Source organism: Phyllobates terribilis, unplaced genomic scaffold (genome assembly GCF_046119375.1).
Source record: "Phyllobates terribilis strain yellow unplaced genomic scaffold, ASM4611937v1 Scaffold_3__8_contigs__length_932513732, whole genome shotgun sequence".
NCBI classification, from domain to species: domain Eukaryota; kingdom Metazoa; phylum Chordata; class Amphibia; order Anura; family Dendrobatidae; genus Phyllobates; species Phyllobates terribilis.
In genome coordinates, this window is record NW_027362763.1 from 686,382,627 (window position 1) to 686,409,125 (window position 26,499).

Here is a 26,499-nt window from a genome sequence, read left to right on the forward strand (position 1 = left end):
GTACTTGGGTACTTCTACAACCCACAAACGGTACACTGAGTCGGGTAACAATAGTAAAAACATATCTAACCATCAGATCACAAAGTAATTTCTTCGTATCACACATTGATGGAACGCCATTATCAAGATACCTGTTCCAAGCTATATTTAATAAATGCATAACATCGGCAGGGAACCACCCTAAAGATTACGGGACACACTCATTCCGCATAGGTGCGGCCACGGAAGCAGCAAGAGCAGGACTGTCAGAAACGGAAGTTCAGAGGATAGGGAGATGGCGATCCACGTGTTTGGCGAGATACATAAGACCGGACTTGTTATCCTAACGTGGTTTGTTTCTTTTACAGGTGACGCTAAGCCAACAGTGTGAGTGATAGGCCACTCGTATATATATTGTGCACAAAAAAGGGCGAAAGTCCGCCCAGGCGGGAGGAAATTAGAGTTTCATAACACATATTTCAACTGGAGAGGTATTAGAGGCCTGCTATGGCCACAGGTACTAATGGAGGTAATCAAGGTAGGGAGAGAGGCAAGAGGTCCGGTCATCTTAGTTATACAGGCCGGGGGAAACAACCTAGGTCATCACAAGAGCGCATAACTAATGGCAATAATGAAACTAGACACTGAGCGCTTCAGAGAATTTTTCACAAAATTAGCTATAGTATGGTCAGAGATTGTGCCGATAGCGGTATGGCAAGGTGCGCGAGACATCACGGCCATCGAATGGACAAGGCGGGTAATAAATATTCGGATGGCAAAATTTAGAAGAGACAGAGGCGGTGTAGTGATACGACACCGACAACTGGAAGGAGATAAAGCAGGCCTCATACGGCCCGACGGTGTTCACTTAATAGATATTGGACTGGACATATTCCTGTCAGGACTCCAGGACGGAGTGGAACAAGCGTTAAGAGTGATGGGTGGGGGTCAGAGTCCTGCATATGAGTACTCTGGATCCTCCGTGGCCTGGAAATAGAAAGGACATGTTGGAGAGTTACACTTGTTGGCCAACTTGCCGGAGTGGGGACCCAGGGCATGCTGCAACAAGCTGAATTATTTTAGAAATAAAATGCCTTTCTAATGGAATGAGTATAAAGAGTTAATAAAGCTGTGACCGATCCTCACCCATCCAGTTGTAAGAGTTACATTATTGGGTTGTCCATGAAAGGGGGGCGGTAGGGGGGCTGAGCATCTGGGTTTGGTTGGGGGTCCCCACAGTCTGCCTAGGCTAGATTAATTTAAAAATTCTTATTAGATACACAGGCGGTGCAGCTTGCTTCGCAGCTGGGCTACTACGCCCAAAGTATTGCCTAGGCTAGATGCAGTTAAAAATTCTACGCTGACTAGCAGACACTGAAGATTTGGAGCAGACCTCTGAGTAAACAGCTCTTCAGACTCAACCATCTGTGTTACCCCAAGCCATAGTGTATGTAGTTTCTTACAGTTAAAAGGGGGGGGTGCGACCCAACCCACCTGGAATTGACGATGCCAACGTCACGTAAGACACAGCAAGGGGACTCCCAAAATTGTGGCACAGACACCACTTAACCCTAGAACGCATACCTGTGGCCTTGCAGGCCCGCCCAGTTAATTGTTTTCTATTTTCTGCAAGATTGCTTTAGTTAGAATTTTGAAACTCTAGGTATTCTTCATGTATATAGTTGTTTGTCATTTGAGTTTGAGTTATTCCATGTTATTTGCACACGGGCCTAAAGGGCCCCAGGTATGTGAAAGTGTAGATTTTTATGGTCATGCGTTCTAGGGTTAAGTAGCATCAATTGCCCCACTGTTGCTTAAAACGGTTGGTGAGGTGATTTTACCAAATCCCCAAGCTTTTAGTCTCCCAAGGATGACACAGGGGTAGAAATGTCCTTGCGAATCCATGATTTGATCATCTTTATGAACGTGAGTCTGTCTACATTCTCAGTGGACAGCCGCGTGCGCTTATCTGTCAGCACACCACCAGCAGCGCTGAACACACGTTCAGAGAGAACGCTGGCTGCATGGCATGACAAGATCTCCAAGGCGTGAGTGGCGAGCTCCGGCGATTTTTCAAGATTGGAATACCAAAATGAGCAAGGGTCCAGTGACACAGTCATGGCTTCGATGTTCACTTGGAGATTCTCCTGTACCATCCTCTCTAGGCATTGACTATGTGTCAGACTTCTTGTCTCCTGTGGCCTTGCAAAGGATGGTCTAAAAAAGTGGTGAAACGATTCCACAAAATTGCTGTTACCAGCAGATACTGTGTTACTGTTACTGTTTGAGTGATGAAGACTCGACAGTCCCACTGTTGGCAAGTTAGAACTGTGAGATTCACTACGTGCACCACTGGTGTTTTGTGGAAAAGCACATGTAAGATTCTGCAACAGATACTCCTGCATTCGTCAATACCTTTTTATGGCAGGAATTATTTCGGCAAATATACTTTTGTACCGGGGATCTAAGAGTGTGGCAACCCAGTAGTCGGGATTACTTCGAATTCTGACAATCCGGCGGTCATGTTGCAGGTAGTGCAGCAAGACGGCACTCATGTGTCTTGTGCATCCAGAAGGACCAAGTCCTTGTTGTGTTGGTAGCGAGGTAAGAATCATGCTTCCTTCCTCTGCCCTCTCCCTCCAACCTCGCACAACAGAAATGTGATCAAGGTCTCCCTCATCTGATGAGTCTTCCATGCCCATTGCCAGTTCGTCCTCCACTTCTTCCTCGGCTCCTGCACCTTCCTCAACAGTTTGGCTGCTACCATGCGCCCTGGTTAATCCCTCTCCCCCACCCTCCCATGCCTGCCGCCTTGGTGCTGCCAACCGTCTGGACCTTGGAGATGTTATCCCTTCCGCATACGACTCCTCCTCTACTTCCTCCACCTCCTCTTGTCCCACCACCTGACTCCGAATTCTGTTTAACATGTGCTCCAGCATGTAAATCACCGTAATAGTCATGCTGATAATGGCATCGTCAGCACTAAACATCTTCGTCGCCATTTCAAGACTGTGCAGAAGGGTGCATAGGTCCCTGATCTGAGACCACTCCTCCAGCATGATTTGCCCCACCTCTGGATCTCGTTGGCCCAGGCTATACGTCAGAACGTATTGCACCAGGGTTTGTCGGTGCTGCCACAGTCGCTGCAACATGTGCAGAGTTGAATTCCACCGTGTCGGCACATCGCATTTCAGCCGTTGAACTGGCAGGCCCAACGACTTCTGTAGAGATGTAAGTCGTTGAACTGCGGGATGCGAACGGCGGAAGTGAGCACACAGCGACCGTGCACTCTGCAGAAGGCCATCTAGTCCGGGATAGTGGGCTAAAAATTGCTGGACAACCAGGTTCAACACGTGAGCCATACAAGGCACGTGTGTGACATTGCCCCGGCGAAGTGCCGCACCCAGGTTTGCAGCATTGTCGCACATGGCCTTCCCTGGTTGCAGGTCCAGTGGAGACAACCTTTCATGAAACTGGGTCTCCAGAGCTGACCAAAACTCCTCAGCTGTGTGACTCACATTTCCCAGACATTTCAAAGTAAACACTGATGCGTTGAGCCCTGCTGCCAGCATAGTAAGGAGGTGTGCAGGATTCCTTCTGCGCAGTTAGAAAGCAGGTGGCATTACCAGACAGGCTTTGGGTGCAGGTGGAGGACCGAGAGGAGGTTGAGGAGGCAGAAGCAGTGGAGGAAGTTCGAGATAAAGAGGATTAACACACAACTCGTGGGGACGGTAAGACTTGGACAGCAGCCCCTTGTCCTGCTGTCACCATAGTTACCCAGTGCCCAGTCAGCGAAATGTAACGCCCCTGTCCATGCCTTCTCGTCCAAGTGTCTGTGGTGAAGTGCACCCTGTCACACACAGAGTTTCTCAAAGAAGCGGTGATGTTGTGTGCGACATGCTAGTGGAGCGCAAGCACACCTTTCTTTGAGAAGTAGTGCCGACTGGGCATCTGGTACTGGGGCACTGTGACGGACATAAGGTCTTGAAAATCCTCTGTGTCCTCCAGGTGGAAAGGCAGCATTTCTGTAGCCAACAGCTTGCAGATGGTGAAATTCAACCTCTTAGCTTTCTCATGGCTAGGAGGAAATGGTCTTTTACTTTTCCACATCTGAGGGACCGAGGGCTGGCTGTTGTGCTTAGACGGTGTTGAGTAGGGTGTCCCCGGCAACTGCCGGTCTGTGAGGAAGATGCAGGCGGACATGTTTGGTTGCCTTGATCCAAAGGTGGTGCTCTCGATGTCGGAGAGCGCTCAACACTAGCAGGTGTTTCCACTTCCCAATGAACTGACGACCTGCCAATCACACTGGCTGTTGCGGGTAAAGAGGTGGCAGGTCTGCGTCCAAAAATATGTGTGACTGCTGTCTCCCCAGTCACAGAGGATGAAGAGGCTGCGGATGCACAAGATGGGGCAGACGGTGGTTGGCCCAGCCGGCTAGGCCGCATTGTAGCACAGTGAGCTTCCCACTGCAACTTATGCTTCATATTCATGTGACGGTACATGCATGAAGTACTCAAACTATGTATTTTTTGGCCTCTACTTAGCTTTTGCTGACAAATATTACAGATAACACGAGTTGGGTCATCCTTATCGATCTGAATAAATGCCCAGGCTATGCAAGGCTTAGAGCCCATGTGACCTGAAGAGCCCCTACGACTTGTGGTCAGAGGCAGAGTTGTGGTTGAGGATGCAGTTGTTGACGTGCTTCCAGTACTCCGTCTCTGTTCAGGAAGGCGCAACCTAACCTCGTCGTCAATAGCATCTGTGATGCCCCGCTGCGCTTGGTATCACAGATCCTACAAGAGTGCATTGATGGAATCCTCCACAAGAGGCCCCCATAAACATTCACACATCTCCACCTTCCACCTCAGACCAGCAGAGGGAGCCCGTTAGGGATATAAATAGGGAAGGTGGAGCTAGGCAGTTCAGTTCCTCTGAAGAGTTCCTGCAGTAGAGAAGCCTAAGAGAGGTCAGTCTGCAGTGGAGCTCAGTCTAGTCTAGAGAACGCAGTTAATAGTTCAGCAGTGGAGCACGAGGCTCCTGCTTGCTAGATTCAGGGAGCCCAGATAGAGCTTAAGGTGTGCCGATGCCGTAAGATCAGTGAAGTGCGGCAAGCTGCCGTTAGTGTGTATAGCCTAGTGAGGGCCCGAGTAGGCCGAAGGCGAGTGGCGAGTTAGTACATAAGGGGCAGAGGAGCTTAACCAGCTCACCCCGAAGCATTTACCGGACACAGGATCCGAGCTTACCGGTATCTCTATGACCCAGTAAGGCATAACCGGAATCCCTGGAGAACTACAAGTCCCAGGATCGCTAAGGTGCTGATATGTAACAGAGCCAGGAGACGCTTAGGCCCCGCATACTGGGAGCGTGAACTCCAAGAGAAGGCCCTACCACAAGGTCAGCCAGCGCAGGACAGAGACAAAGTTAGGCCTAGCTCCAGGCAGGTCAGAAACTTACTACGCAGAGGCAAGAAACAGGAGGCCCTACACCCGCTCATTGGGGAGGATCCTGATATGCACCCTTCACCCTACAGTGCTCCGGGATGTGCCTGAATTTCCACCAGTAAAAGGTACTGAAGTGACTACCGTGTCCGTTCCCGTTCTTGCTCTGACCCAGCTGGGTCTCGCCTGTCCTGCATTCCCCCTGCATACGCTGCCCTGAGACCTAGCTCCACCTGTGGGGAGCTATACCATCGAGCTGCCTTATCACTGGCCTCAGTGGACTGCTGCAGCGCTGGTGCTTGTCACCAGATACCACAGGTGGCATCATGAACTCTTATAAAATTAACAATTATCCACCCTTTTAAAGAGAGACCCCAGGGTACGGGCCAGGGAGCCGACCACCGCGACATCCCCAAGGCCAGGCAAATGCCCGGGTACCGAGTCATCCCCATCCCCAGGGCTAGTCACATCCTCCTCCACCTCCTCTGCTGACCTCATCGACTGTCTGACTGTGGGTTGACAGTAAGTGGGATCTCCAACCTCGTCATCATCACCCTGTGTGTTATCACACCCGTCGCCCTCAGAGCCAACCTCTTCCTGCCCTGACCGAAAAGTCAAGTTGTCGCTCCAATCAGGTATTTGAGTCTCATCATCGTCTTCATCATTGTCTCCACCAACAGGAGTTACAGTTTGGGAACAAGGGTCTACATTATGCTCAGAACCTTCTTCATCTGGTCCTGGATCCAACTTATAAAGATTCTGGGCATCGGATCAGATCATTTCCTCATCTGGATTAACAGAAGCTCTGGAGCAGACCTCCGTTTCCCAGGCTATAGTATGAGTAAACAGCTGGGCAGACTCAGCCATCTGTGTTACCCCATACTCAGACGGGCAGCTGGAGACTTGGGAGCTGTGAGGAAGCAAGTGCGATTGGGGTGACACCTCTGAGGACTGGAGTATTTGTGATGTTGAAATTGAGGTGATGGAGAGCCCACTTGAAGGAGCACTTGATATCCGTTGAAGCACCTGCTGTTTTTGTGCCTCATCTAGAATTTGTAGCGATGGGCGTGTCCGTAAGAATGGGATCGTATCACATTGTCCACGAAAAGAAGTCGACATCTTAGTTTGGCTGGAAGATGGTCTTTCTTCTGCAGATGTTACTCCCCCCCCACCGTGGGGGGCCTCGACCCACCGGCGGACAGGCACCAGTATTGGGATAGGGGGGCTGGCCGTCAGGGTCCACCGCGGCTCTGGCACAAACCCGGCGACACAGAGGTGGCACAGGCAGGAACGGACTGGCCGTGTCGGCTTCTCACTTTTTGGATTTTAGAAGTGCATGACATGCCTATATCTGTGTCTCCCCCTCCTTTTACTCCTCCACCTCTTTTCTTTTCGCATGACTATATGTACTTGTCACTTTTCCATGTGTTAGTTGTGTCTTCTGAGCAGTTTGTCAGCTTTTGGACACCTTTGAAGGTGTTTTCTATGTGTTTCTATGTGTTTTTGTTTGCCTGCCATTGGTTTTAACGGTGTTCGAAGGTGTTCGACGAACAGTTCGACGAACAATTCGGCGAACACACGGGTGTTCGACGAACCGAACCGAACTCGAACACTACGGGGGTGGCTCAACACTACTCTCTATGGTCTTAAGCAATCAGCAAGAGCATGGAACACCAAGATGAATAAAGTCTTGTTGGAAGAAGGATTTAAAAGAGGTCAAGCAGATCTGTGCTTATATACAAAATATACAGATGGAAAGTGGATGTATATTCTCTTATATGTGGACGACGTGATTGTTGTTCATCAAGACGACGCAGAAATTGGAAAAATGACTGAAATTCTGAATCAGCACTTTGAAACAAAAGACCTTGGAAGTGTGACATATTATCTAGGAATCCAAATCCAGAGAGAGGAAGATGGAAGTTTTCTTCTAAACCAAAGTGCAAAAATTAATTTGATTCTGAATCAGTTTAAAATGTCAGAGGACAAAGGTATATCAACCCCAATGGAACCATCCTACCTGAAGCTGGAAGGAGAAGATGACCTGTTGCCTAACAATGAGAAATATCATCAGGCAGTGGGGGCACTTCTATACATATCAACTATGACTCGACCGGATATCACAACAACAGTTGGAATCCTTTGCAGATATGTGGAAAAACCGCGCCAAAGAGACTGGAATGCTGTTAAGAGACTTCTCCGATATTTGAAAGAAACGCAAGATGTAAATTTAAAACTATCTGCAGCAGGAGATCTAGAACTTACCGGGTATGTAGATGCGGATTGGGCTGGTGATTCACGTGATCGTAAATCCACAAGTGGATACTTGTTTAAAGTTGGAGAAAGTTCAATCTCCTGGTCTAGTAGGAAACAAGTGTCTGTTGCCTTGTCATCTACAGAAGCGGAGTATGTGTCCACAGCCTATGCAAGCCAGGAGGTTGTTTGGCTAAGACAATTGATGGACGATCTTGGCAAACCGACAACTCAGCCGACGGTGATTTATGAGGACAACCAAGGATGCATTAAACTTGCATGCAGTGAAAGGATCAGTGCTAGAACCAAGCACATTGACGTCAGACATCATCATCTACGTGATTTGATAGATCGTGGCATAATTCAGTTAGTCTATTGTGAAACTGATAAGATGGTAGCTGACATTATGACAAAGCCATTGCCACGAGCTAGGTTCCAAGAATTGAGAACCACAATGGGACTAAGAGGATAAGTAGTTGTTGAGTGGGGGTGTTGGAATAATACATATTAATCTGTATGTGTATTGCAACAACTACTATGCTGTTTCATATGTTGTGCATATTGTGAGGTTGTTAACAAAGTTGTGTTTTAAAAAAAAAAAAACACACACAGACAGGATGCCCCCTCCTTCTCTTCCTGTATTGTTGATATATGTTTTGATTTCTCCTCATGCTGCAGTAACACCAGACTCCATGCTGTGCCTATGCTGGATATGAATAAACCTACATTCTGTGTTCTAAACTCTGGATGTCACGCGGATTAATCCTCTGCTAACACCTACTCAACCCCATCTAAGCACAACAGCTAGCCCTCGGTCCCTCAGATGTGGAAAAGTAAAAGACCATTTCCTCCTAGCCATGAGAAAGCTAAGAGGTTGAATTTCACCATCTGCAAGCTCTTGGCTACAGAAATGCTGCCTTTCCGCCTGGAGGACACAGTGGATTTTCGAGACCTTATGTCCGTCACAGTGCCCCAGTACCAGATGCCCAGTCGGCACTACTTCTCAAAGAAAGGTGTGCCTGCGCTCCACCAGCATGTCGCACACAACATCACCGCTTCTTTGAGAAACTCTGTGTGTGACAGGGTGCATTTCACCACAGACACTTGGACGAGTAGGCATGGACAGGGGCGTTACATGTCACTGACTGGGCACTGGGTAACTATGGTGACAGCAGGACAAAGGGCTGCTGTCCAAGTCTTACCGTCCCCACGAGTTGTGCGTCAATCCTCTTTATCTCGAAGTTCCTCCACTGCTTCTGCCTCCTCAACCTCCTCTCGGTCCTCCACCTGCACCCAAAGCCTGTCTGGTAATGCCACCTGCTTTCTAACTGCGCAGAAGGAATCCTGCACACCTCCTTACTATGCTGGCAGCAGGGCTCAAGGCATCAGTGTTTACTTTGAAATGTCTGGGAAATGTGAGTCACACAGCTGAGGAGTTGTGGTCAGCTCTGGAGACCCAGTTTCATGAATAGTTGTCTCCACTGGACCTGCAACCAGGGAAGGCCGTGTGCGACAATGCTGCAAACCTGGGTGCGGCCCTTCACCGGGGCAATGTCACACACGTGCCTTGTGTGGCTCACGTGTTGAACCTGGTTGTCCATAAATTGTTAGCCCACTATCCCGGACTAGATGGCCTTCTGCAGAGGGCACGGTCGCTGTGTGCTCACTTCCGCCGTTCGCATCCCGCAGCTCAACAACTTACATCTCTACAGAAGTCGTTGGGCCTGCCAGTTCACCGGCTGAAATGCGATGTGCCGACACGGTGGAATTCAACTCTGACCATGTTGCAGCGACTGTGGCAGCACCGACAAGCCCTGGTGCAATACGTTCTGACGTATAGCCTGGGCCAACGAGATCCAGAGGTGGGGCAAATCACGCTGCAGGAGTGGTCTCAGATCAGGGACCTATGAAGTTGACGCGCCCCCTGGGCCGTGGGGTACCCTGAGCCGGGCCGGTAGACGCTGGGGGTTGTAGTCACTGTGGCGGTGACCCGGCCCGTGATCCAGGGCGGTCAATCCAAGGGTAATTTGTATATATGGGTTTTATAATGCCAGACTACGCCACCTCTGGAGTGGGGCAAAAGGGGCCGCCGCTGCGGAACAGTCCTCTGAAGCTGGTGGTTTTGCAGCAATGGTATTATTACTCACCACAGGAAGAGTGTAGCTTCAGGGCAGTGTGGGTGGATGATGGTGGTTGTAGTGCAGGGAGTCAGTAATGAACACAGAGTCCGTGTGATGCAGTCCCAAGATCTTTACTCACAGTTGTTGCAGTCCAGATTACAGGTACCAGAGCAATCTCACCCGTCGTGCTGTGCGTACTCAGTGAGGGGCTCAGTCCACCCCCAGATAGCTCCGGAGTACTTAGCAGGACCCCCTTCTGTGTGTCCTTTCTCTGGCCTTCTCCCTGCACCTTACATCCAGTGACACTTCTATCCGGTATCCTCGGGCCTTGGCGGGCGACTTGTGTTCCGTCCCCTGGGTCCTATGTGGCTACCTTCTTAGTGAGACTGGTGTGGACTTCTACCTGCAGTGCATGAAATGCTGCAGCCTCCGGTTTCTAGTTGAGCCTTGCTGTTTCTCCGCTAGTTGAGGGACCGGTTCCCCTTATCTGGCCTGACCTCTCTACCTCCTGGTAGCAGCAGGAGTACGGGTGGCCTTCTGCACGGCCCGTAGCCCTAGGGTCCCTTCGGTTCCTGGAGCCTTCCTGCTCCCACTCCTCTCTTCTCTCCTTCAGTCCTGGGCCTCCCAGGCTAGGCCCGCCTCTGGAGCAGAGCTCATGCCGAGCCTCTGCTCCTGTCACTTTTCCTCCTCTGACTGGCTTGCTCTTTCTAAGATGGCTTCCTATTTATACTCTCCCTGTCATGTGCTCCGCTAAGCTGCTCCCCTAAGCACCCACTACATAGGACCCTCCCACCAGCTAGGGACCTGGGACTGTGCTCTCCCTTAGGAGCAATCTCGCCCTACCCCCACTGCGGGTATGTGTTGGATGCAGGTGTTAGGGTCCCGAGCCATATGCCTTCCTTACCTGAGGGTGAGATACCACACCTCTGGGTGAGATGCAGTAACTCTGTGGCGACTGAACCCTCAGGGGCGCCACACACCCTTCTGCACAGTTTTGAAATGGCGACGAAGATGTTTAGTGCTGACGACGATGCCATTATCAGCATGACTATTCCGGTGATTTACATGCTGGAGCACACATTAAACAAAATTCAGAGTCAGGTGGTGGGACAAGAGGAGGTGGAGGAAGTAGAGGAGGAGTCGTATGCGGAAGGGATAACATCTCCAAGGTCCAGACTGTTGGCAGCACCAAGGCGGCAGGCATGGGAGGGTGGGGGAGAGGGATTAACCAGGGCGCATGGTAGCAGCCAAACTGTTGAGGAAGGTGCAGGAGCCGAGGAAGAAGTGGAGGACGAACTGGCGATGGGCATGGAAGACTCATCAGATGAGGGAGACCTTGATCACATTTCTGTTGTGCGAGGTTGGGGGGAGAGGGCAGAGGAAGGAAGCATGATTCTTACTTCGCTACCAACACAACAAGGACTTGGTCCTCCTGGATGCGCAAGACACATGAGTGCCTTCTTGCTGCATTGCTGCACTACCTGCAACATGACCCTCAGATTGTCAGAATTCGAAGTAATCCCGACTACTGGGTTGCCACACTCTTAGATCCCCGGTACAAAAGTAAATTTGCCGAAATAATTCCTGCCATAAAAAGGGATTGACGCATGCAGGAGTATCTGCAGACGCTGTTGAAGAATCTTACATGTGCTTTTCCACAAAACACCAGTGGTGCACGTAGTGAATCTCACAGTTCTAACTTGCCAACCGTGGGACTGTCGAGTCTTCATCACTCAAACCGTAACAGTAACACAGTATCTGCTGCTAACAGCAATTTTGTGGAATCGTTTCACCACTTTTTTAGACCATCCTTTGCAAGGCCACAGGAGACAAGAAGTCTGACACATAGTCAATGCCTAGAGAGCATGGTGCAGGAGTATCTCCAAGTGAACATCGAAGCCATGACTGTGTCACTGGACCCTTGCTCATTTTGGTATTCCAATCTGGAAAAATGGCCGGAGCTCGCCACTCATGCCTTGGAAATCTTGTCATGCCCTGCAGCCAGTGTTCTCTCTGAACGTGTGTTCAGCGCTGCTGGTGGTGTGCTGACAGATAAGCGCACGCGTCTGTCCACTGAGAATGTAGACAGACTCATGTTCATAAAGATGAACAAATCATGGATTCACAAGGACTTTACTACCCCTGTGTTATCCTTGGGAGACTAAAACCTTGAGGATTTGGTAAAATCACCTCACCAACCGTTTTAAGCAACTGTGGGGCAATTGATGCCACTTAACCCTAGAACGCATGACCATAAAAATCTACACTTTCACATACCTGGGGCCTTTTAGGCCCGTGTGCAAATAACATGGAATAACTCAAACTCAAATGACAAACAACTATATACATGAAGAATACCTAGAGTTTCAAAATTCTAACTAAAGTAATCTTGCAGAAAATAGAAAACAATTAACAGGGCGGGCCTGCGAGGCCCCAGGTATGCGTTCTAGGGTTAAGTGGTGTCTGTGCCACAATTTTGGGAAAAAATGGAGACTCTTTTTGGAGTCCCCTTGCTGTGTCTTACGTGACGTTGGCATCGTCAATTCCTGGTGGGTTGGGTCGCTCCCCCCCCCCTTTTAACTGTAAGAAACTACATACAACTATGGCTTGGGGTAACACAGATGGTTGAGTCTGAAGAGCTGTTTACTCAGAGGTCTGCTCCAAATCTTCAGTGTCTGCTAGTCAGCGTAGAATTTTAACTGCATCTAGCCTAGGCAATACTTTGGGCGTAGTAGCCCAGCTGCGAAGCAAGCTGCACCGCCTGTGTATCTAATAAGAATTTTTAAATGCATCTAGCCTAGGCAGACTGTGGGGACCCCCAACCAAACCCAGACGCTCAGCCCCCCTACCGCCCCCCTTTCCTTGACAATACAATAATGTAACTCTTACAACTGGATGGGTGAGGATCGGTCACAGCTTTATTAACTCTTTATACTCATTCCATTAGAAAGGCATTTTATTTCTAAAATAATTCAGCTTGTTGCAGCATGCCCTGGGTCTCCACTCCGGCAAGTTGGCCAACAAGTGTAACTCTCCAGCATGTCCTTTCTATTTCCAGGCCACGGAGGATCCTGCGTACTTGTATGCAGGACTCTGACCCCCACCCATCACTCTTAACGCTTGTTCCACTCCGTCCTGGAGTCCTGACAGGAAGATGTCCAGTACAATATCCATTAAGTGAACAACGTCGGGCCGTATGAGGCCTGCTTTATCTCCTTCCAGTTGTCGGTGTCGTACCACGACACCGCCTCTGTCTCTTCTAAATTTTGCCATCCGAATATTTATTACCCGCCTTGTCCGTTCGATGGCCGTGATGTCTCGCGCACCTTGCCATACCGCTATCGGCACAATCTCTGACCATACTATAGCTAGTTTTGTGAAAAATTCTCTGAAGCGCTCACTGTCTAGTTTCATTATTGCCATTAGTTATGCGCTGTTGTGATGACCTAGGTTGTTTCCCCCGGCCTGTATAACTAAGATGACCGGACATCTTGCCTCTCTCCCTACCTTGATTACCTCCATTAGTACCTGTGGCCATAGCAGGCCTCTAATACCTCTCTAGTTGAAATATGTGTTATGAAACTCTAATTTCCTCCCGCCTGGGCAGACTTTCGCCCTTTTTTCTGCCCAATACATATACGAGTGGCCTATCACCCACACTGTTGGCTTAGCGTCACCTGTAAAAGAAACAAACCACGTTAGGATAACAAGTCCGGTCTTATGTATCTTGCCAAACACGTGGATTGCCATCTCCCTCTCCTCTGAACTTCCGTTCCTGACAGTCCTGCTCTTGCTGCTTCCGTGGCCGCACCTATGCGGAATGAGTGTGTCCCGTAATCTTTGGGGTGGTTCCCTGCCGATGTTATGCATTTATTAAATATAGCTTGGAACTGGTATCTTGATAATGGCATTCCATCAATGTGTGATAGGAAGAAATTACTTTGTGATCTGATGGTTAGATATGTTTTTACTATTGTTACCCGACTCAGTGTACCGTTTGTGGGTTGTAGAAGTACCCAAGTGCCCCTGCCCGCTGGAACCGTTTTCGATTTGTGTATGCGTAGACGTATTGCATTATTGGCTATGACTACGTCCTGGTGTAATAAGCCTCCACTGGTGGTAATTTTGGATTGAGGGACTAATTCGCTTATGCATAGCGCCCCGAAGAAGGCGATCACAAATGCAGTAGACAGTAGTGTTGCTTCAAATTGTGAGTGTCATGTTAATGGTGTTAGGGATATGATGTGAGAAATCAGTTTTAGTGACACGGGACGGGACGTCTACACTCCAGACTTGGCTGACCCCTTTTCCACCCTTTTATGGATTGTCTGATGATGAATCTTTGTCACATCTCCCCAATTCAGTAGTTGGAAGTGAAATGCTACTCCGGTCAGACACCGCTGCGCTGACGCCCCTGATATGCCCCTCATAATTAGCTGGTGGAGAAATTCTATGGTGACTTGTGATCTGGCTTGTTCACATTGGTCAACCCGTCTGCCTGCTACTAGTCGTGTTCACTCTTCCCATTCCTTACCGTATGCTTGCCACGTCGACGGGGCAACTGACGCTCTGATTAATGGCATCAACTATTCGCCACTAGATCCCATAGGGAAGGTGGGCAACTGTTGCCCGATGGGTGGGCGTTGTGGAAGAGCTCTGTGAAAATCTGCCAATTGAATTGTTATAAAGTGTTAGCAGCAGCTTTAGACCCCTCAGCATAGTGGCTAGCACGGACCCATACATTGTGTTTTAGGCACAGGAATGCTAGCCTGGGTAGTAGGCCTAGCACTGAGAGAGACGATGATGCCGTCATATTAATGCAGTGCGCTAGGCTGGTGTTTTTTGTTATGAAGCGTATATTTTTTAAGCCAGGCGCGCGCCCCATATTTCTATTGCTACCACTATTGGGAAGAAAAATTATTTTCAGGGCTAGATGCAGCTAAAAATTATTATTAATTTAAAAGCTGGTGGAGCTTGGTATAGATGGCCTAATACAATGAGTCCCACACACTGCTAGAAGCCCAAATATTTTTTCAGAGCTAGATGCAGATAAAAATTATTTTAAATTTGCAACCTGATGGAGGTCAGTATAGATGGACTAATAGAACAAGTCCCACACACAGCTAGAAGCCCAAATATTTTTTCAGAGCTAGATGCAGATAAAAATTATTTTTAATTTGTAACCTGATGGAGGTCAGTATAGATGGACTAATAGAACAAGTCACACACACTGCTAGAAGGCCAAATATTTTTTCAGAGCTAGATGCAGATAAAAATTATTTTTAATTTGCAAGCTGATGGAGGTCAGTATAGATGGACTAATAGAACAAGTCCCACACACTGCTAGAAGGCCAAATATTTTTTCAGAGCTAAATGCAGATAAAAATTATTTTTAATTTGCTAACTGATGGAGGTCAGTATAGATGGCCTAATAGAGAAAGTCCCACACACTGCTAGAAGGCCAAATATTTTTTCAGAGCTAGATGCAGATAAAAATTATTTTTCATTTGCAACCTGATGGAGGTCAGTATAGATAGACTAATAGAGAAAGTCCCACACACTGCTAGAAGGCCAAATATTTTTTCAGAGCTAAATGCAGAAAAAAATTATATTCAATTTGCAACCTGATGGAGGTCAGTATAGATGGACTAATTGAAGAAGTCCCACACACTGCTAGAAGGCCAAATATTTTTTCAGAGCTAGATGCAGATAAAATTATTTTTAATTTGCAACCTGATGGAGGTCAGTATAGATGGACTAATAGAGAAAGTCCCACACACTGCTAGAAGGCCAAATATTTTTTCAGAGCTAGATGCAGATAAAAATTATTTTTAATTTGCAACCTGATGGAGGTCAGTATAGATGGACTAATAGAGAAAGTCCCACACACTGCTAGAAGGCCAAATATTTTTTCAAAGCTAGATGCAGATAAAAATTATTTTTAATTTGCAACCTGATGGAGGTCAGTATAGATAGAATAATAGAGAAAGTCCCACACACTGCTAGAAGGCCAAATATTTTTTCAGAGCTAGATGCAGACAAAAAATATTTTGAATTTGCAACCTGATGGAGGTCAGTATAGATGGACTAATAGAGAAAGTCCCACACACTGCTAGAAGCCCAAATATTTTTTCAGAGCTAGATGCAGATAAAAATTATTTTTAATTTGCAACCTGATGGAGGTGAGTATAGATGGACTAATAGAGAAAGTCCCACACACTGCTAGAAGGCCAAATATTTTTTCAGAGGTAGATGCAGAAAAAATTTATATTCAGTTTGCAACCTGATGGAGGTCAGTATAGATGGACTAATAGAACAAGTCCCACACACAGCTAGAAGCCCAAATATTTTTTCAGAGCTAGATGCAGAAAAAAATTATATTCAATTTGCAACCTTATGGAGGTCAGTATAGATGGACTAATAGAATGATGCTATGCCCAAAAGGTTTTACTTCACTAGGTGCAGTAAAAAAATGGTATTCTATACACAGGTGGTGTATCTTGCAACACAGATAGGCTACTCCACTGACTAACACACTCTGCAATAGGCCAAAAAGGATTAGCTTTGCTAGATTCAGCCAAATGCTGTGAAAAAAACTTGCACAGCACTGGCACAGACCTGCCTGGCAAAAACTGATAGGAACTGATGTAACCTAGCCCTGAAAAGGACTGCAATTACAATTAGTCTTTACTCCCAACCTATCTATTTAAGAGCACAGACCTGCCTGATAAAAGTCGTGTGAAATGATGTAACGTAGTCCTTAAAAGGACTGCAATCACAACTATTCCCTACTCCCAAGCTATCTGTAGATTTGTGCGAAAATTGGCTTGAAATTAACAAGGTATAGCACACACAGAAACAGCGGTGCCGTCTAACACGCAGCTGCAGCAGTGAGAAAATGGTGGCGACGGGGAAAATGGCTGGGTCTTATAGGGCAAGGACATGTGACATACACTGCCAATGACACATGCCCTTGCTTGTGTGAAAAAAAGCACTTCGCTCCGTGTGTGCGCTGCTGATAGGCTGACAGATTGCACCTCCCCACTGTAAATGCGGGAAAGAGAAAAAAAAATGGAGATCTTCATTATTCCTGCAGAGATCCATCCCCTGCCCCTCCCCCTGCCCCGCTGTACACGCAAACTGCGTATTAACATTAATTTTCATCATTACTGAGAAAAAATCCAGTTATGATTTTGGTGCATGAACAGTTATCGAACATAACCTCGAACAGCCGAATTTTTCTCAAATCGTTCGCGTTCGCCGAACGGCTCGAACACCGCCCAAAACAGCTCGAATTTGAGATTGGCGAACAGTTCGAGTCGAACAACGCTCATCTCCAACAGTGAGCGACACACTCAAATTGTATTTTTTTAGATACATATGGCCCAAAAGTGGATAATACAGAGGTTTGAACCGTGGAACTGTAAAACCACAGTTCTATTTCTCGGGCCTACACCAGACTATTTTAAACAGATATATTTGAGTCTGAACAATCAGGAGACCCTATTACTGTTTTTCTTTACGGCAAAAAATGCCCAAAACAGGATAATACAGATATTTCACCCATGGAACTGCAAAACCACACTTCTATTTCTCGGGCCTACACCAGATTATTTTCAACAGATATATTTGTGTCTGAACAATCAGAGAGACACTATTACAGATGTTCTTTACGGCAAAAAATGCCAAAAGCAGGATAATAGAGATTTTTTACCGTGGAACAGCAAAACCACAGTTATAATTTACTGGTGTATACCAGACTTTTTTAAATATATATATTTGCGGCTGAACAGTGAGCGACACACTCACACTGTATTTTTTTAGATACAAATGGCCCAAAAGTGGATAATGCAGAGGTTTGAACCGTGTAACTGTAAAACCACAGTTCTATTTCTCGGGCCTACACCAGACTATTTTAAACAGATATATTTGTGTCTGAACAATCAGGAGACACTATTACTGTTTTTCTTTACGGCAAAAAATGCCAAAAACAGGATAATACAGATATTTCACCCATGGAACTGCAAAACCACTCTTCTATTTCTCGGCCTACACCAGATTATTTTCAACAGATATATTTGTGTCTGAACAATCAGAGAGACACTATTACAGATTTTCTTCACGGCAAAAAATGCCAAAAGCAGGATAATAGAGATTTTTTACCGTGGAACAGCAAAACCACAGTTAGAATTTACTGGTGTATACCAGACTTTTTTAAATATATATATTTGCGGCTGAACAGTGAGCGACACACTCAAACTGTTTATTTTTTAGATACAAATGGCCCAAAAGTGGATAATACAGAGATTTGAACCGTGGAACTGCAAAACCACACTTCTGTTTCTCTGGCCTACAGCAGACTATTTTCAACAGATATATTTGTGTCTGAACAATCAGGGAGACACTATTACAGGTTTTTTTTTATGGCAAAAAATGCCAAAAGCAGGCTAATAGAGATTTTTTACCGTGGAACAGCAAAACCACAGTTATAATTTACTGGTGTATACCAGACTTTTTTAAATGTATATATTTGCAGCTGAACAGTGAGCGACACACTCAAACTGTTTTTTTTTTAGATACAAATGGCCCAAAAGTGGATAATACAGAGATTTGACCCGTGGAACTGCAAAACCACAGTTCTATTTCTCGGGCCTACACCAGACTATTTTCAACAGATATATTTGTGTCTGAACAATCAGGAGACACTATTACTGTTTTTCTTTACGGCAAAAAATGCCAAAAGCAGGACAATAGAGATTTTTTACCGTGGAACAGCAAAACCACAGTTAGAATTTACTGGTGTATACCAGACTTTTTAAAATATATATATTTGCGGCTGAACAGTGAGCGACACACTCAAACTGTATTTTTTTAGATACAAATGGCCCAAAAGTGGATAATACAGAGGTTTGAACCGTGGAACTGTAAAACCACAGTTCTATTTCTCGGGCCTACACCAGACTATTTTCAACAGATATATTTGTGTCTGAACAATCAGGAGACACTATTACTGTTTTTCTTTACAGCAAAATATGCCAAAAACAGGATAATACAGATATTTTACCCGTGGAACTGCAAAACCACACTTCTGTTTCTCTGGCCTACACCAGACTATTTTCAACAGATATATTTGTGTCTGAACAATCAGGGAGACACTATTAAAGTTTTTTTTTTACGGCAAAAAATGCCAAAAGCAGGATAATAGAGATTTTTTACCGTGGAACAGCAAAACCACAGTTATAATTTACTGGTGTATACCAGACTTTTTTAAATATATATATTTGCGGCTGAACAGTGAGCGACACACTCAAACTGTATTTTTTTAGATACAAATGGCCCAAAAGTGGATAATACAGAGGTTTGAACCGTGGAACTGTAAAACCACAGTTCTATTTCTCGGGCCTACACCACACTATTTTCAACAGATATATTTGTGTCTGAACAATCAGGAGACAATATTACTGTTTTTCTTTACGGCAAAAAATGCCAAAAACAGGATAATACAGATATTTCACCCGTGGAACTGCAAAACCACACTTCTATTTCTCGGGCCTACACCAGATTATTTTTAACAGATATATTTGTGTCTGAACAATCAGAGAGACACTATTACAGTTTTTATTTACGGCAAAAAATGCCAAAAGCAGGATAATAGAGATTTTTTACCGTGGAACAGCAAAACCACAGTTATAATTTACTGGTGTATACCAGAGTTTTTAAAATATATATATTTGCGGCTGAACAGTGAGCGACACACTCAAACTGGGTTTTTTTAGATACTAACTGTCCAAAAGTGGATAATACAGAGGTTTGAACCGTGGAACTGCAAAACCACACTTCTGTTTCTCTGGCCTACACAAGACTATTTTAAACAGATATATTTGTGTCTGAACTGTCACAGACACACTTTTTTTGGTGGGGGGGAAACACCAAAAGGTTAATAAGACGGATATTTGTACAGTGTGAAGGAGGAAAAAAAAAAGAGGATTTAGATGAAAAAAAAAGGATTTTTCCTGGCCCCCGAGACCTGGAGCTAAGTCCAGCAATTTAAGCAACAGGAGCACACAGGACTGTAATGCAGCGTTTGCTGGTATAACCACTGCGTCTCCTATACAGCCTGCCTGCCTGATATCTGGGATGGATATTAATCCTGAGAAGGACTGTTTGTTTGATCTGGCAGCCTTTACAGACCCTACACTAACTATTTCGCAGTGTATATCTCTCCCTAAATCAGCAGCGCTGTCCCTACACTGTCTGATCCCAGTCGTCTGTGTCCAAGATGGCGGCGCCCGGTTTTAAATACTCGAGGTGACGCTGTGCGGCCAGCCAATCAATGTAATGCCCACAACCAACATGGCTGCGGCATTACAGTGACTGGCTGGCAATCCCTGCATGTTCATTGGCTCTGTAAAGAGGGCCAAACATGCAGGGCAGAGACCCGAGCTCCCTCCCAAGTAACCCGGAATTGCTCGGTGCTCGCTGAACATCCCGAGTAGCGTGATGCTCGGGCGAGTACCGAGCAGTGTCGAGCATGTTCGCTCAACACTAGTCGTGACTCCTCAGGTGTCGTGGTAACTGTAAACGGTACACTACGGGGTTTACTTGGGCCAAAATTTTGAAAGGACCAATAAAGCGGGGGGCAAACTTAGCAGATTCCCTGCGTATTTTGATATTGCGAGCTGCGAGCCACACTCTGTCGCCTGGATAGAATATGGGGGCTGGACGACGAAGAGTGTCAGCCGACTCTCTCATCCGATACTTGGAGGCCAATATAGCATCCTGGGTGTGGTCTCAAACCTCCCGTGCCTCCAGAGCCCAATCTCTGACTCCAAGTTCCACAGAGGGAACTGGCATAGGAACCGGAACGCGCGGATGTTGGCCATTATTCAGAAGAAGCAGAGTCTGATCTGTGGAATCCGCCACTGGTAACGGATGGAGAAGACCAGCTGGACTTTGATGGGATGATTTATCTCTCGCACAGGATACACACACTAAAACATATTCCTTAAGGTCCTGGCGCCACCGGGGCCACCAATACGACCATTGGAGAAACTTCATGGTACGTTTGACCCAAAAATGACCTCCGATCTTAGAGGCAAGCGCCCAGGAGAGCACCTCATTTTGTAGATTAGGAGGAACGAACGACCTCCCAGAAGGAACCTGGTTTAGGGACACTGGAGCCACCATCCGCATACTTCCCGAAGGAATGGTAAGCCTGGGCTCGTCATCGTCCTCAGCCTTATCCATGGACCGGGACAAAGGGTCTACTCGAGGGTTCTTTTTGATATAATCTGAGAAGACCTGGGTCTCGGGGACAGACAGAGGATCCGTGCCGGGGACCAAATCAATAGGACAGGCATACGGTCGGCGGCAAGGTAAAGTGTCTGCAGCCTTTTTGGGAAAGACATCCGCAAAAGTCTGATATTGCACAGGGAGAGCAGCCAAGTCGGTAGAAGGCTCAGAGACTACCCTCCAGGTTGCTGTAACCATACACTGAGACACACAATTCTCACCCCAGGAAGAAATTCTCCCCGTACTCCAGTCAATGTGTGGAGTGTGACAACATAACAATGGAAGACCCAATAGCACCTCATCCAATCCACTGGGAATAAAAAGAAATGAGACAACCTCCTGGTGACCCTGAGGGAACGACATAGTGAGAGGAATCGACTGGTGAGTGATTTGCGTGTCCAGCAGTGAACCGTTGACTACCCTAATGTTCATTGGTTTTGGGAGTAACTCCATAGGAATGGCGTGCTTCTGGGCAAAAGTAGATGACAAAAAATTGCCATCGGTGCCAGAATCCACCCACGCCTTGGCAGTAACCGTGGTTGTTCCGAAGAGCAACGTCACCTTATACAATAATTTGGAGGAAGAAGCCTCGGAATCTAACACACCTCCTCCAAAGGCGGTTAGACACACTCGTTTTCCCAACCGCTTGGAACCCTTATTAATGGGGTACTCCAAGGGATGTGCAAGTCGGGAACAAGAGGGGCTAGACTCAATCCGGGATATATCCATAGCCTCAGGCTCCGGGTCAGAAGTCGCGGGTTTGGAAATGGGTCTAGAGAATGAAGGTGCCAACCGAAACTGAGGTCTGGAGACTAGTGTTGAGCCACTCCCGTAGTGTTCGGGTTCGGTTCGTCGAACACCGGGATGTTCGTGGAACTGTTCATCGAACACCTTAGAACACCGTCGAACACCGTTAAAACCAATGGCAGGCAAACAAAAACACATAGAAACACATAGAAAACACCTTCAAAGGTGTCCAAAAGCTGACAAACTGCTCAGAAGACACTCTCTTTAAAAAAGCCGCCGGCATTTCCGCAGCGGCATACACCGGTACCCGACAATTTAAAACAGAAAGAATAAAGCATCACACATAGATTAGACAGCTAGAAACATGTCAGTCACATATATAAGAAGTACAAGTGACAGTGTTGCTTACTGTACTTGTCATTTAGTGTTAAAGGATTTATTAAAAAAAATAATAGTGTTTTCATGCACCGTCTCTTTAAAAAAGCCGGCCTGCAATTCAGCATCGGTACCCGACAATTTATAACAGAAAGAATAGAGCATCACACATAGATTAGATAGATAGAAACATGTCAGTCACATATATAAGAAGTACAGTGATAGTGTTGATTACTGTACTTGTCATTTAGTGTTAAAATAAAGGATTTATAAAAAAAAAAAATTGGCATGGGGTGCCCCGTAATTTTAGTCTCTAGCGGAGGTTAAGCAGATGGCTGGGGCAGATGTTTGAAGCCTGGGAAGGGGGTAATACCCACGGAGCTTCCCAGGCTACTAATATCAGCCCCCAGCTGAATACCTAGCCTTTACTAGCTGTTAAAATGGGGGACCCCCAAAAAAAGGCTAGGCAGACAGCTGGGGGCTGATTTTAATAGCCCAGGAAGGGTGCCATGAATATTGGCCCCCTCCCAGGCTAGAAACACCAGCCGTCAGCCGCCCCAGAAATGGCGCATCCATAGTCAAAGTAAAAAAAAAACCAAACACCCAGAATAAAGTCCTTTAATTGAAATAAACACACAATTCTTTATTGTTCTAAATTAAACCATACTTACCATCACGCACATTCCAGCTGAAGCCAATGTCTTCTGCAATAAAAGTAAAATAATACTGCGCTTGCAGTCAGCGTGAGAGAATTCTCCTGCTGAAGCGCTGAGCGCAGGAGAATTTTCCCACGCTGTCAGTGACGTGCATGAGGTGAGCTCATGTCCCATGAACTCAGCTCATCTCATGAACGTCACTGACAACGTTGGGAGAATTGCCTGCGCTCTGCAGTGTCTATGAAGGATGGCATGCTGGATGGCAGCGCTCAGCTGCCATCCAGCCTGTCATCTCAATGCCATCCCAGCGTGGGAGATTTCTCCTGCTCAAGCGCTGAGCGCAGGAGAATTTTCCCACGCTGTCAGTGACGTGCATGAGGTGAGCCGAGTTCATTGGACATGACCTCGGCTCATCTGGATGCCATCACAGCGAGACACTGAGGAGCGCAAGCATGCCTGCGCTTCTCAGTGTCTGTGGCGTGGCAAGCTGGATGGCAGCTTTCGGCTGCCATCCAGCCTGTCATGTCAATGTAGCAGAGCTGAAGCTGTCATGGGAACCATGGAAAGGTAAGGATGAGGTTGCTTTATTATTTTATTTTTATTGCAGGAGATCGTTGGCTTCAGCTGGAATGGTAAAAAAGCATTAGCTCAGCGCACAAAAAAAAGCTATCACCTGGCAACAGATCTCAAAAAATATAGACGCTATGGGTCTCGGAAAATGGCAACTTTTTTTTTTTTTTACAAATTTTAGAATTGTTTTCACTACTTAAATAAAAAAGAACCTATACATGTTTGGTATCTACGAACTCCACCTCCGCCTCCACCCCTCACCAGGCTGTACAAAACATAACACTGGCAATCCCAGATAGCCAGAGCAGAGACTTTATAGGAGAGTGGAGTGGCTGATGCTGCACAGCTGAGATCTTTTAAATAGAAGCTACAGAGACTCAAAGCTGTAGGTGTTTTTAGGTGTAAGACAACATAATTATTGCATAAAGTGATTTGCAGATCGTTTGTATATCATATTATGAAATGAGAAAATTTAAATAAAATTTTGCAACGATGTCAAGGAGCGCATCTAATATTCATGTAGTTTTAGTTGGTGATTGTGTGAATATTACATTTCTTTGTCAAGTAATCACGACGAGATGTTCAGTTCACACAACAGAATGAATATTCTGCAGATTTTATTGAAACATTCAACATTTATGCATTTATCAGATATAATAGGATTCTGCTGAGCGTGCTGATTGGAGGATTAGATAAAGTGTCTTTCCTGTATTCTTACCGTTGCACTTTTGGATTTATTCTCAGGCCAGTTTTGTAAGGAGCCACTGTGTAGAAGGAAACAAAAACTGCATGAGGAGTCAAGTATTTTTTAATTTTTTTTTTTTTTTTGTTCATGCATTTTTTTTCAAATCCCAACACTTAAAAAAAAACGCTACAAGTAGAGCAAGGTTCGTTTTTTAAAATAAAGTAAGAAATTCAGAGTTTTGGTGCAAAAATCATCTATTTGTATAATATATCGAGCTCTCATAAGTAAAACGCTGGGAATGTAGAGAATGTCATAATGTCCTAATGAATACCAACAAATATCTGTGCTTGAGCTTAAATAGCCAAAAACCTCCACTGGAAAAGGCCTCTCGTGGGGCAGTTGTCGTAACAGCTGGTGTGAGTGGACATACAGGTGCATCTCACAAAATTAGAATATCATCAAAACGTTAATTTATTTCAGTTCTTCGATACAAAAAGTGAAACTCCCATATTATATAGAGTCATTACAAACAGAGTGATCTATTTCAAGTGTTTATTTCTGTTAATGTTGATGATTCCATCTCTACAGCACCTTAAAAACGTTATTTATTTAATATTATGCGTTTCTTATATATCGTCATCATATTCGCTTTTCAAACGTTATCATCACTGTCCCCATTGGGGCTCACAATCTAAATTCCCTATTAGTATTTTTTTTTATCATGTGAGAGGAAACCCACGCAAACATGGAGAGGACATACAAACTCCTTGCAGGTGTTTTCCTTGGTGGGATTTTAACCCAGGACCTCTCGCAACAGTGCTAACCACTGAGCCACAGTGCTGCTACTAGGACTCATGCAATGTTGCTCCTAGTAGGTCTCACAAAACATCATGATGTCACGTGAGGTCCTAGTGAGCAATGGAGAAGCCATAGAGCACTGTAAAGATAGAAGACTGAACTGGAGGAGCAGCATCGGGAACCAGGTGAGGTCCGGCACAAAGTGAGTGTAATTTATTTTTAAATCCTACATTTATTATTTCATGGGGTGTGGAGAGATCTCAGTGTGTAATAATGCACATTTGACTTTCATCAAATAATTTTGACGAGTCTTAGAGAATGTAGGTGTCAAAACCTACTCCTCTCACCTCATCTAATGACAGATTGATCGATCCACCATTATCGGGATTCAACAAGTTGTACATGTCTGTAGGAAGAAAGTAATATATTAATATATGAATCAGACTAATACATTTTGTGATTTAGACCTATAAGAATAGCTTCATACCAAAATGTAACACCAAAAAGTAGATAGGATCGAAGCTACTCAGGCAAAACGCGCGTTGAGGCGTGCTACCTTTTCCCCCGCAGCAGCTTCTCCACACTACTTACCACTATGTCTCAAGGTAATGCATTTCAGTAATGATCTGTATACATTGACTGTTGTTAAGACACCTTGCATATATCTTCAGGATCGTTACATTGAATGTCCTTGCGGCTTTTGAGCTTCATTATATAGCTCTGGTGTCTCTCTTATAAGTGGGACTAAAGCTACTTTGCGCATGTCTGATTACACACCCAGATGTGCCTGGTGTTGATGTTTCTGTCTCTTTTTTCTTTTGGCTACTTCCATCTAACCCCTAGTCTTGCCTCTTACCTTAGTCACTCATAGTATGTCTATACATGTTGTTTACTATTTAAAATAATTTTTGCATAATAAAATGTATTTATACTTTTCTATCAATAGCTATATCTCTGGCTGTTTTTGTTTGAGAGTGGTGCCCTTTATATATATATATATTCTAATGGATACTGGTTATACTCCTCTCTACTTTTTGGTGTTACTTTTTGTGATTTACCTTTTTTTCTCCTGTTACCAATTCTGTGGCAGCCGACATGTGCAATATAGATTTACAGGGAAACAAAAATGTCCTGAAGCTTCTGTAGTGATGCTGCCACCTGAATCTCTTTCCCCTGTTTCTGAATGATGTCTCTGGGGGTATATAGAATTAATCTGACCTAAATAATGGAGGCGGTGCCTGCCACATCAATCAATAGCAGAGGGGAGGGGCTAAGACATGTCACACTTTCAGTAACGCCCAGTGGACACTTCCATGCCAAAATACATGCAATATACGAGGTGGTAAAAATTGTTCTTTTCTTTAGTGCACTATAAATGGCAAAATAACACATTTCTACTAGTCTGTAAAATCAACCTCAGGAATGATAACTGTCAACTGTTTGACTGATTGCTTCTCATACTTTTATTTAAAGGGCTTTCCACTGCAATGATATCTATGACATATTCTCAAGATATGTGAACAGTATCAGACCTCTGGTGGTCAGACACCATGGACCATCATCAATCAGCCGCTATTAGGTGC

At 45.6% G+C, this 26,499-nt stretch overlaps 1 protein-coding gene across 1 annotated transcript in view; it reads right to left on the minus strand.

The window, feature by feature from the left end:
• The window catches only part of LOC141257386 (calpain-2 catalytic subunit-like), a 280,695-nt gene that overhangs the window by 50,341 nt on the left and 203,855 nt on the right, over nt 1–26,499 (minus strand). Inside the window, exons 19-20 of the mRNA XM_073671879.1 lie at nt 25,264–25,322; nt 24,152–24,197 (exon numbers count right to left, since the gene is read on the minus strand). Coding sequence (XP_073527980.1) covers nt 24,174–24,197; nt 25,264–25,322 — 83 coding nt within the window. The 3' untranslated portion in view covers nt 24,152–24,173. The remainder of the gene's footprint in view (nt 1–24,151; nt 24,198–25,263; nt 25,323–26,499) is intronic.